The 12,654-nt window shown below is 34.4% G+C and overlaps 1 protein-coding gene and 1 long non-coding RNA gene across 2 annotated transcripts in view; both read left to right on the forward strand.

Moving 5' to 3' along the window:
* LOC144977978 (low-density lipoprotein receptor-related protein 6-like) overlaps window positions 1-3,062 on the forward strand; it is a 218,783-nt gene extending 215,721 nt beyond the window's left edge. Inside the window, 2 exon segments of the mRNA XM_078923386.1 lie at window positions 524-746; window positions 1,361-3,062. Coding sequence (XP_078779512.1) covers window positions 524-746; window positions 1,361-2,896 — 1,759 coding nt within the window. The 3' untranslated portion in view covers window positions 2,897-3,062.
* Window positions 3,063-4,634: 1,572 nt separating this feature from the next.
* On the forward strand, window positions 4,635-12,435 carry LOC144977981 (uncharacterized). Its single transcript, XR_013646445.1, has 2 exons — window positions 4,635-11,942; window positions 12,297-12,435. It is a non-coding gene; the product is annotated as an uncharacterized LOC144977981 (long non-coding RNA).
* Window positions 12,436-12,654: the final 219 nt, after the last annotated feature.

Here is a 12,654-nt window from a genome sequence, read left to right on the forward strand (position 1 = left end):
AGGCTATGCTCAGCCCCTCGCCTCCTATCCAATGGTCACAGATGACATCACAGACCCATACAGCAAACCCCCGCCCTCTTTTGTCTCTAATAGAGTGGTGACACACTACTGTAGCATTAAATCCCGCTCACTCTCGATTTTTCAACCTGTCACGGTTTCTTCCATGATGTAATCATGATATTTTGTTTGACTGATTATTTGAATTTACCACTTTTTGATGGCGAAAATTTGTTACGATTAATCAAAGTTTGTTGCAATTTACCAGTGATTTATATAGAATTAATTCCGTTTCTTGGGAAATGTTGCGATTAACCGAGTTGCGATTATCCAGAGTGGACTGTACTACTCAAAAGCCTTTCTGAATAGGAATATTTTCCAACGTTTTCTAAAAGTACTGAACTCAGGGGTGTCTTTGATTTCTTTATCTAATTTAAAATTAGAATGTTGTCAAGATGATAAAAAGGACGATTTCTCAAACTGTTTTGCCTCAATTGATAATTTCTTTTCATTCCTCTCTCTTCAGTATTATGTATTACACCAACATGCTTAGTTCCTCACCACGTATTGAAAAAGCTTTGATGGATGGCTCTGCCCCCACCATCATCATGAAGAACATGTTGGGCAATCCGCATTCTTTGACAATTGACAAACGGGAAAACAAATTGTACTGGGCTGACTCAGCACTAAATCGCATTGAAATGTCAGATCTGATTGGAGGCAATCGTATCGTTCTCGTGGATGGTCAGGTTAGTCATAGAGAAAAATATTAGATGAATATTTTTAAAAACTTTTTTTATTAGAAAAGAAAAGAGAGCTCCACTTTCCCAACCTCCCTTGTTGTTTGTTTTACAGGACATCAATAAACATGGAGAGATAAAACAACAAATAAATGCATAAGAATTGCGCATTTATATGGTTTGCACCATCCTAAAATTGATGCACTAGAATGGCTTATTTATTTGCTAGTGCATGTTGTTGTTTTCACAATATGACACTATTGATACCTTGCCCTAGAATTGTGCATCATATTATGCCTGTGGTTATTATTGTAAATCGCTATTTTCCATATTATTTATAAAATCAGCCATTTTATCTAGTATGTAGTTACCAATTTTAAGTAGTTACCTATAAATTTATCAAATATTTAGAATAGAGGAAAAGTTTTATCCACATCTAAAGCCTTCCTTTGTTTTTTGACATTGTTAGTTAGATTATTTCTGCCCTTTATAAAAAAATGTTTTAGTTTTGTTTGTTTTGTGTTTTTCTTTGTGAGGGTGAAACTCATCGTTTTTCATTAGCTTCCGGTAATGTTTTAATTTGACTTTATAAATTTGACTTTCTTTTCTCCCTTCTCATGTAGCCTGGATATCCAAGAGGCCTCGCAATCTTTGGAGAGTTCCTCTACTGGTTTGACAAGAAAGTTGTGTCGCGTATCCATAAAAAGACAAGGTCTGATAGACTCTGGGTCAGAGGAAGTAAGTTCAATGGACTCTCTGACCTCATAGCTGTGGAGCACACTGTCCCCGCTAATTGGCATCCCTGTTTCAACAACAACAGTGGCTGTTCTCACATCTGTTTTATCTCAGAGCTCAACAGAACTCAGTGTTCATGCCCAGTTGGAATGGTGCTGAAGACTGACAAGAAAACATGCTCGGAACCTCCAACGTGCAACTCCAATGAGTTTAAGTGTGCCAATGGTCAGTGTATTCCCGCAGTCTGGCGATGTGATCAGTATCCAGAGTGCGATGATGAATCGGATGAGGCTAATTGTGAGGATTGTAAGCCTTCAGAGTTCAAATGCACCAATGGTAAGTGTATTAAAGGAGAGCTGGCCTGTAATGGCCACAATGATTGCAAGGATGGAGCTGATGAACAAAATTGCTGCGTTGAAAAAAATTGTACGCAGAAAGGAGTTCCCGGTAAGACGGATCAATCTTCATCAAAATTGAAAAATGAAAGCCGTTCCACACCGTCCAAGGACTACACTATTGCAATTGTGGTTGTTGTTGTGTTTCTTTTAGTTGTGGTCATTTTGATCCTCGTGTGTCGACACAAAACCAATGCTAATAATAACACCAATCATCCAACTGATGAGGATATAATGATGATGAAAAAGCCACTGAATGCTCCGCTCAGTGGAATCAGCCAAGAAGAAGACTTCAGTCAAAATTCTCTGTCCAGGGGCAAGTCAGTGGTCAGTGGGATGTCCGGGAGTGGTCTCCCTTATTATGACAGGAACCACGTGACTGGGGCGTCCTCCAGTAGCTCAGCAGTCACGCAATACCCCAGAGAAACATTAAACCCACCCCCATCCCCCGTCACGGATCGGTCGCTATACAAAGCCCCATCGGGTAATGTTTACGTCTCCCTCAACAGCCTTTCCATCTTTCAGAAACCTGGCTCGGGTAGTGGTGGTGGCGGAGGAGGAGGAGGGGGAGGGAGTGGAGGGCGACGGCGGAGAAATCATCACCACCACCATCGACGTCACCATCATCATCACCATCACCATCACCACAACATTCCGCCTCCCCCCACCACCCCCTGTTCAACAGACGTTTGTGAGGACAGTGAGCCTTACCACCAACGCTATCACCACATGGTGACCCCTGTACACACATCCACCCCTGCTGCCAATGCCAGTAGCAATAACAACAAACACATAGGACGATCTTCCAAATCGCATTCCCGGTCCAATGTCAAAAAGTTAAAGTGCCGGATACAGGACGATTCTTTAGTCAGATTGAATTATGACTCAGACCCTTACCCCCCACCCCCTACCCCTCGTAGTCATTATTTCTCAGATGACATGAGCTGTCCACCGTCTCCATCAACTGAAAGGAGTTACTTTAACCCTTATCCCCCTCCCCCTTCCCCTGTGGCTACCTCAGACTGCTGACAGTAATTTTTGACAAATCATCATGAATACTTAAACTCGCTTACTTACTAACTCAATTGCCTCCTTACTTACTCTAATTACTTTACTCCCTTATTTCTAAATGATAACGTGAAGTTGAATGTAAGCTTCAATTTAATTACAAAAACAGATCAAATGAACGTTTCGGGTTTCCCCTTTATCAACAAAACAGGATGATTGAAACACCACAGATGAATGAGATGATGTGGTAGTGGCGTAGTTAACATTCATCTTAACTACGCCACTACTACATCATCTCATTCATCTGTGGTGTTTCAATCATCCTGTTTTGTTGATAAAGGGGAAACCCAAAACGTTCATTTGATCTGTTTTTTTAATTAAATTGAAGCTTACATTCAACTTCACGTTATTATTTATTTCTTCGAGCTTCGAGCAGCAACATTTACACTCCCTTATTTCTAATACACTTACAACAACTATTATAACAGTTGACTTCATCTATGAGCAGACTCATGATCGGTACCATCAGCAGGGGTAACTTTGCTTTAACCCTTTCCTTACCAGCCATTTCAGAATTTTCCGCCATAATTTCACACCCACCCAACACAAAAATATTATTTTCTTACTCAAACAGAAAATCGACAATTACATTTTATGCATAATATTGATCAGCAAAATTAACTCTACACCACAGTGGCACGTTTTTATGGCTATAATAAAACATTTTTCTTTAAATTGTGTGATTTACAAAAGAAATCTGAATGATAAAAGTGCTGGTTGGATCGTAACGAATGTGACAATTTTCCTATGGTTGGTAAGGAGAGGGTTAAAGGGAACATTGCCTCTGTGAATTTGGAGCATTTTCAATCATACCAGCCTTGTTGCGTTTATTTTCCCAATTAAAAAAAAAAAATAGACGTGACTTTTCATCAAAGGAAATAATTGCCACAAAACTAAGTATGCTCTGATTGGTCCAAAATTAAAGAGGCAAAGTTTCCCTTTAAGGCAAATTTACCTTAGTTGTCGCAAATACTCAGAAATCAAGCTGTAGGGACGGTTTAAAAAGATATCAACTTTGATGCAATTTTTGTAGGAAAATTTCACAAGCAACTTGATATAAAAGCTAAAAGACATTTTTTTTTCTTTTGGTACATATTATGACACAGTCAGGGGTCCCAATAGCTCAGTTGGTAGTGTTAAAAGACTATTGGACTGTTTATATGTAAGGAAATGACCCTGGCATGTCTCAGGGTTATGATTTTTTGGAACAGACAAATAGAGAGCATATCTCTAAATCTAGATTATATTTGATTATATTCCAAAACAAACCGCCATTTTGGCTCGTGACAGTCGTGCATGTTAGGGTGTTCGGTTTTAGCTTTACGTAAAGTTGGCCGTTTTGAAATTACGTTAATGGTGATATAGGATATATAATATAATATAACCCATGGATGAGATAATGCTAATATTGCGGGTTTTTGGGGAGCTCTTAGCTGAAAACAATTGTTGTATAACTACTACTTTAACAAGAACTATGACTGCATCAACAACTGCTGCTGTTACTACTACTTCTATTACTACAACAACTACCACTACTACTATTACTACTACTACTACTACTACTACTACTACTACTACTACTACTACTACTACTACTATCTACTACTACTACTACTACTACTACTACTACTACTACTACTACTTATTACTACTACTACTACTACTACTACTACTACTACATACTACTACTATATACTACTACTACTGATACTACTACTATTATTATTTCTACAATTACTATTACTACAACTACTATTATTACCACTACACTACCACCATTATAGTTGCCCTTGTTCAATCGAATATCGGATACAATAAGCTGAAAATTTAAAATTTGCTCTCTTAGAATAACGAAAGGCTCGAGTCAGGCTGGGTTTTTTTTCTTTCCCCAATTCTCCCAGTTGTGTGAAAACATGGTCTCCTGCACTTTTTTTTTTTTTAAAATATTGGGAGGACCTTAAGTAAAGGGTGTAAAATTCTTATTTATGACTACCAATAAACCTATTAACAAAGTGTTCATCGATATATGCGAGTGACTTGTATCCCATTGTCAACAAGTCCTCTGTTCAGAATAATGATACACTTTAATTCTTGAGTATAGACTCGTAAACAGTGTCTCAGCTTGTAATGAAAGGAAGCGATGTTGGGCATATACAACGATGAGATTGATCGTAAATATTTGGTCATGGTGTTTTGTCCCTGGGTGAAGTATACAGTTGACTCAGGTGTAAGTGAGTACCTGAAAATTATTATAATATCGATTGAATACAAAAAATAAAATAAAAATAAAAGATGCTCAAGAAGGGGTTAGTCCTGTATGAAGAAATGGAAATGTTGATCTGTATAGCTCACCAGGGGAATACACAAAGGACTAAGAGGGACATTGAACATGGTGAGTCCATGGTAATGTCTGAAGTAAATGTTTATAGTTCTATTTCATTCAATCTAGGATATGTATATGTAAAGTGTTTACTCAGGTATTATATCTTAAGATTTGTATTTTAAAAGAAAAAAAGAAATGCTTATTTTTAAAATCAGAATGTGCAATTTACCAATGTGTGGTTAAGTAAGGACAACTGTACCAAAATCAGTGCTGTGGCCGCAATCAGTACCACTACCACTACTGCTTCTGTGACCAACTTCTACTACAGTCATTTCAACTATCACCGCTATTTCCACCACCACAATATCCCTTACTTCACTATTACTTGATTCTCTAACCACAACTATCACGACAGTTTCTGCCAATGTGTATGTAGATGGAATAGCAGGAGGAATGATAAATTCCAGCACTCTATGCGTTTTTGTTTGATGTAAAAAGTAACGAACAAAATCGAAGAGAGCAGGTTTGTTAAGATGAGGGTAATTTTAATCAATATTTCAAGGACCAGTTGTCTGGCCAACTATGGCCTATTGGGATGACCTTAGGCCCGCTTATTGAAGATATTTTGGTTAATTTCAAAAGATATTTTTGGGTTTTTTTTTTTGCATGCATAACTATAAACCCCATCAGAGTACAAAAATATAGTTATGCATGGAAAATAAAAGAACAAAATGACTTTTGAAATTACTCAAAATATTTTAAAGAGGCTGGCCTAAATTCACCTCATATTATGTGCGTGTTTTTCCATACTACGGCAGAATACTATCCAGGCTTCCATGGTGATAATGGTCAAGTCTGCCATTCTAACAGACCTGCCTGTTCGTAGAACTGCGATTTCAATCAATCGTGTTGAAACATTCAGCGTTTTGTATTTTGTTGTATTATGAAGCTGTGACATTCATTTTTGTTCAATATTTTTAGTTTTCTAAACTGCAGCTTTTGGGCCACTTATCCAGTATGACCGGTATTGGTAGGTAAGATTAACATTGGCAGTAAGGACTGAGACATTGATAAGAACTGTCGTGTGCAACCTTCATTCTTGATCTTAACAGCCTCTGACGAGAATAATAATAATAATATTAATAAAAATGATAATTATGATTGAACGATAATGATAGTCCTATGATGAACCATTGCCTTAGCACAAAGTTGTTTTATGATGATTGATTAATTATAATTGCAGCTTTCAACATGTTATTATGTTGATTTGTATGCTGACAGACTTGCCTACTGTTAAGAAAAGTTCATAACAATTTCGACATTTTGGCTCTAATTTCAGACCTTTCTTAGCATCTCTAAGCCATTAACACTCGTTGAAAATGAAAGTAGATGCCAGACTACATCATTTTGAGGATTATTTTTGTTAGCATCTCTAAGCCATTAACACTCGTTGAAAATGAAAGTAGATGCCAGACTACATTTATTTGAGGAATTATCTTTGTAATGCATCTCAAGCATAACATCGTTGAAAATGGATAAGTAGATTGCCAGACTAATCATTTTGAGGATTATTTATTGTTAGACTTCTAAGCCCTTAACACTCGTTGAAATGAAAGTAGTGCAGGTGATACTCATTTTGAGGATTATATTTTGTTAGCATCTCATCAAAGACCATTAAACACTCGTTGAAAATGAAAGTATATGCAGTACAAATAATTTTGAGGATTATTTGTGAGATAGCATCTCTTAAGCCATAACACTGTTAAAAATGAAATGTAATCCATGACTACATCATTTTGAGGATTATTTTTGTTCGTTGTGAGAGTAGATTGTTGATTTTTTAAGTTTACTATAGTGATTACAATTTTTATCTCCTAAAAATTACGAATTTTAAATGTTCAAGTCGGCAGGTCTGTGCTGAGATAGATGGCATGAATTCGATTTTGTATATTTATATTATGTATTTGATATACTTAATGAATGTTGTTATGACTTTGTGGAGCGTGAAAACTCATTTGATATTATGAATATATAGAGTGCTAGGTTTGATTTCTTTTGCCCTGTAAATGTTTGATGTTTGCAGGCCTGGTCAACAAAGTAACATTGGAATACTAGATTCTCTGTATCCCAAGCTTTCTGTACAATATTTATCATCGTAAATTTTGATTGTGTTTGATATTGATAAATAGGTTTTGAGTGAGGAGAGAAAGATCTGAACAAGTTGAGTAATTTTGACAAAAATTTTATATCCAATATCATCATCATCATTGTCATTATCATCATCATCATCATCATCATTGTTGTCATTATCATCATCATTGTCATTGCTCCAGTCTATTCGATGCTTAATGAGAGAAGTTTGACAATAATTTTTAAAAATTTTCAAAGTTTAAAACTGAGTAAATGGCTTGTAATTTTTTTTTTTTAATTATTATTATTATTCATCATTTTATTTTCTTGTAAAGTAAGTATGGCCTGTAGTTTGACCAAAGAAATGGAATGAGCTGATAGGATATTCATAATTTAAAACATTACTACAAGTATGTTTGCGACTTGGATGTAATTTTGTTTCTGTTGTACATATTGTACAGTTGATGATAGAATTGTACGGGGCATCAGAATATTAATGATAGGAATTTATTCTATTTGTTGATGCGACTAATTATTCTTATTATGCTGTTGGAATTAATATCGTGACAATTTGATAAGTATTAGAAATAGCCGATGGATGTCTGATGAATTGAGATTTATGAATTGATATATTATATAATTTGCATTTACTATGGTCGTGGATTTTTATGCATCTTCACTTCATGATTATATTATACAGTCCAATAAGTGTCGGCCAATCCCCCTCTCCTTGATGAATTCACAGGTCCTACTACTTAACAAATTTTGCTTAAATCCCTCTCCGTCTCCAAGTCTCCTTCTATTCATCTTTTTTTTTTTCTTTTTTTTTCACACTAATTTGTACCTAATTAACAGATTTGACCAACTGTTCGTCATGAAATGTTTTTTTTTGTTTTTTTTTTTTTTTGTATGGTTGTTTGTTATCTTCATCTACTTGCAACCAAAAAGTTGATCAATCTGCTAGCATTAGCATGCAACAAAAAATATACTGACTTCAGACATGTATATATATATATATATACGAAATTCTGGGTGAGTTTTTTTTTTTTTGTTTCCTCCTATATGGGCAGGGGTGGGAGGTCACTTATTGTGTCTTCTATACCCTGTTTAGTGTTTTCTAACAACCCTTTAAAACAAACAATATACGAAATTACGCTCAGAACTTGAAAGTACCCCAATAAGAAGCTGATAGGATTCTGAAAAACTGTCTTCCAGTTCCCCAAATCTCACCTCCCTTTCTCAATAATTGATAAAAATAATGGTAATGATAATAAACATAATAATAATAGTAATAATAATAGTAATAATAATAATAATAATAATAATAATAATAATAATAATGATCAACAATAAGTGGATCAGACTTTGTTGCCTATATGGTATCCTGTCATCTGGACGGCTCTGATGCTTGCACATGTTAGTTGATTACAACTACAACCGCCTCAAACGATTTCTGTTGTTGCAGCTAGCGTGACGAATTTAAATTGGACTGTATATATACAAATGATATACGTTTATATATATATATACGTTTATATATATATATACGTTTATATATATATATATATATATAATTATATTTTTTTTACAAAATGAGATAATTTTTATATGAGCTGATGAGCCAAAAGCCATAATGATTCAGTAAATGCATTTTTATACTTTACTTTCAAGAACTAGATTGACTTAGTTTTCTTAGAAGTAGGGTGAGGCTTTGAAAAAGGTGCTGTCTTTTCATACCCGTATGGCTAATGTTCTCTTCCTTCTGACTTTCTATAAGTGTTATGTTAAGACTATTTGTTTTTTATCCAGCTATAAATGTGACCTTGGCAGAGAGGAAAAAAATAGATTTATTTACCTTTTTTCTCTCTTTAAAATTATTTTATTTTAAATCACTGTGTTGTTATGTTGTTTTTTTTTGTTTTGTTTTGTTAATACATATTTAATGATTGAATGTTATCCTGATTTTTGCAGCGACAGTGTTTGGTGTCTGGGTGGAACTTTCATTTGACAGATGTGTACCTAGCTGCTAGGACCCCTATCCCCTCCCCCTTCCTTCCTCAAACTGCTGACTTTAAAAAAAAAAAAAAAAAGAAAGAAACAGCAATACTTTGTGGTGATCGTTGCAAAACGATAAAACTACCTTTCCTTGAAATGTTACTTTTTGTCCTGTTGTGAAACGAGACATTTGACTTTGCAAAATCTTGGTTTAGGTATTTTTTGAGAAAGACAATATCAGTTTCTTTCTTTTTGGAAGGAGTTCCCAATTGTTCATTTGGTAAAGCACTCAATTTGTGGGCTAATGTTGGATGGTATTAATCCCAGGTTCAGTCAATGTTTTTTCTTTCCATTTTTTGTTTGACTTCACTGTTGTCCCATTAGTAAATTGGGTAGTGGTGCCTCTTAAATCGGACAGAAAATAGTTTGTGATAGATTTGCATCCTAACTAATGCAACAGGAAATAGGATAAATTATAGTTCCATTGGCTTCATGATGACTGAAAAGAATTACTTTATTTGACTGAAAAGAATTACTTTATTTTTCTTGGGGTGGGATTTTTGTTGTTGTTAGTGGTTGTAAATTAAGCAAGACTGGACATTTATAAAAGCACTACCAACAATCCGTTTATTAATCTGAATTGGAAACTTGTGTCTGTGTCCCTTCTGTATTTTCAAGAATGTAAAACATTTTCATTCCCTTTTATAAGCGTTCTAAGGCCTGTTGGGCTACTATCCAACAGCATGAATTTTCCGTTTTAGCTAAGCTTAAACTGGACGTAAGAACCGATTGTCTGCAAAACGAGAAGCAGCAATTTTGACAAAATAGGGTGGCCTCTTTTATGAATAGCATTCTCCCTCTCCCTGCATCCCTCGTATTGTCACTGAATTTTCTTTTGTCATTGTTGATTTTGTGTTGTCGGTGGCTGCTGAAATTGTTCTTCTCACTTGATCAGCCTGTGAACAGCTTGGTTTGAAATAATGATTACAATTTCGTTGCCTCTGATCAGAAACTCATGCTGCTGTTTGTGAAAAGTATGTTGATATATCAATCTGTTAATTACTTTTACCTGATTTTATTTATGTGATGTTTTATTTTCTTTCTATTTTGTTATTGTTATACTGACGTTTAGTTTTTTACATATGTTGTCATACACGTTGATGATCTGTGGTATATTTTTTCAGTTTTTAAAAAAACATCATAGTTATGTTTTATACAACGATATACATCATAGTTATGTTTTAGACAATGATATACATCATAGTTATGTTTAGACAACGATATACACGTTTATTTACACTTTCTTGTTGATGTTATTGTTTTTATTTTGTTGGATGATTCTGCTGTGGTTTGATTTTGTTTTGTTATATGCCAGTATATTTTTATTTGGCTTTTCATATATTTTGTTTTTAGATAACTGCATTTTAAAATTGTTAAAATTTTTTAATGGAATCGCATTGTTCCGAAATGTTAAGTTTTATATTGCAATTTTTTATTGATTATTTTACGGTCCTTGCAATCAAAACTCTTTATTACCTAAAGGAAAAACAATCAGAAAACACGTTTATTTTGATTTGGTGTGGCAGGCAGTTAATGAGAATCCAACTGTTAAAGGGTTTCTCCTGTACCTTTTATCTATGTGGCTTTGTTTCTATGTTCACTTCTCCCCAGACAAGACTGGTTTTGCCTAGTCCAGGATCCTTTGTTAAGATGGAACAGTCTTTGATGAAGTTTTCATTGTTATGTTTATTTATTTTTAGTTTATTGACACTTAGTAAAAATTTGTCTGTGTCCCTCTTACCTAAGATTCTGGACATTTATCTTGTGGAAGTGTTAGGTTGTCTGAGACTAGATGCATGAAAGGATTTCTCTTGGATTTACTAATTGAAAAAAAATAAAAATAAAGTTAATTGTGGGAATGCTTCCTATATATTTTTAATTATTCTTGAGGCATTAAAGCACAATTATAATCTAGATCCATACTACTGATAATGATAGTAGAAAGATGAATCTCCTCCCTTTTTACGAGTACTAAAACGACCTAACGCGAGTGGGATGAAAGTTCTAAAACACATAATGAAGCAAAGCCCCATTAAATCTCAGCCATGTGTGATTGTGTCTATCAAAAACAATCAGTTTTGTTATCATTGTGCAACATTTTGTATCTGCAGCATTTATCATGATTATCATGCTATGTAATTAATGCAATACTAAACTGCTACAAGCTGTGGACTGTAAAAAGTAATAAACCAAATATGAATATAATAACAGCTTCAAAAAAGAACAAAATGCCAAACACAAAACGTTACAGACTCAAAACCCTTCTTCAGCCAACCACAACAAAAAAAAAACAAAACAATGAAAACATAAATATATTACAAAAAATTCTTTTTTTTTTTTTTTTTACCAATGTATTTATAATAATCATTGGGGTGGGGAGGCGGTTTGCTGAAGAAGGGTTTTGAGCCCGTAACGTTTCGTGTTTGGTATACATGTATTGTATTGTTTTGTATTGTTTTGAAGCTGTTATTATATTCATTTTTGTAATTAATGTAGTAGGTTATGAATGAGCGGGTGGTTGGATGGGAGCATCACCCTTGAATCATATACCTATGATGTTCGCATGGGTGTACGATCCGATAGTGATGTCGTTTCTTCTTCTCTTTACTAGCCTATCCTGCTTCTTTGGTTTGTGATTGTATTTTGACAGGGATATTTTTTTTTCTGTAAATCTTCTGCCTGTTTGTTCTTGGTTATTTATAATTTAGCTTATGATATCTTTAGGTTATGATTTTGATTTACATTTGTACTATTTTTGTTAGATTGCTTGTTTTTTTGTTTCAGCGGTCTCTCATATAACCTCAATTGTGTTGGAAGAGACCTAAAGCAACAAACAAAAACAAACAAAAAAAGGTTATGAATGGGGTTGTTTTTATTATTTGTTAAAGATAGTTTTGTACATTAAACGTGTGACATGTTACTTATGATTAGTATAATACAAATGATAAAATAACTGATGACGTAAGAGTGAAATAAACATTGTAAAAAAATACCTTCTACGTCCATCTCGTGTGATTATTATTTGTCATACTCGTTTTGTTACTTTTTAATTTGAATCGAAAGTGAAAGTGAAAGCATATTGCGTTTCAACATAAGAAAATACAGTTTTTGTCAAGTTTCAAACGAGTAGGGATGAAAAGTGTGATGTCAAAAAAACTGGTTCCTATTTCATTGGAAGTGTAAACCCTTTCTTCCGGATTACCGGATACAT

Source organism: Berghia stephanieae, chromosome 8, assembly GCF_034508935.2.
Source record: "Berghia stephanieae isolate SIO BIC M18660-M18661 chromosome 8, UCSD_Bste_1.3, whole genome shotgun sequence".
Lineage (NCBI taxonomy): Eukaryota > Metazoa > Mollusca > Gastropoda > Nudibranchia > Aeolidiidae > Berghia > Berghia stephanieae.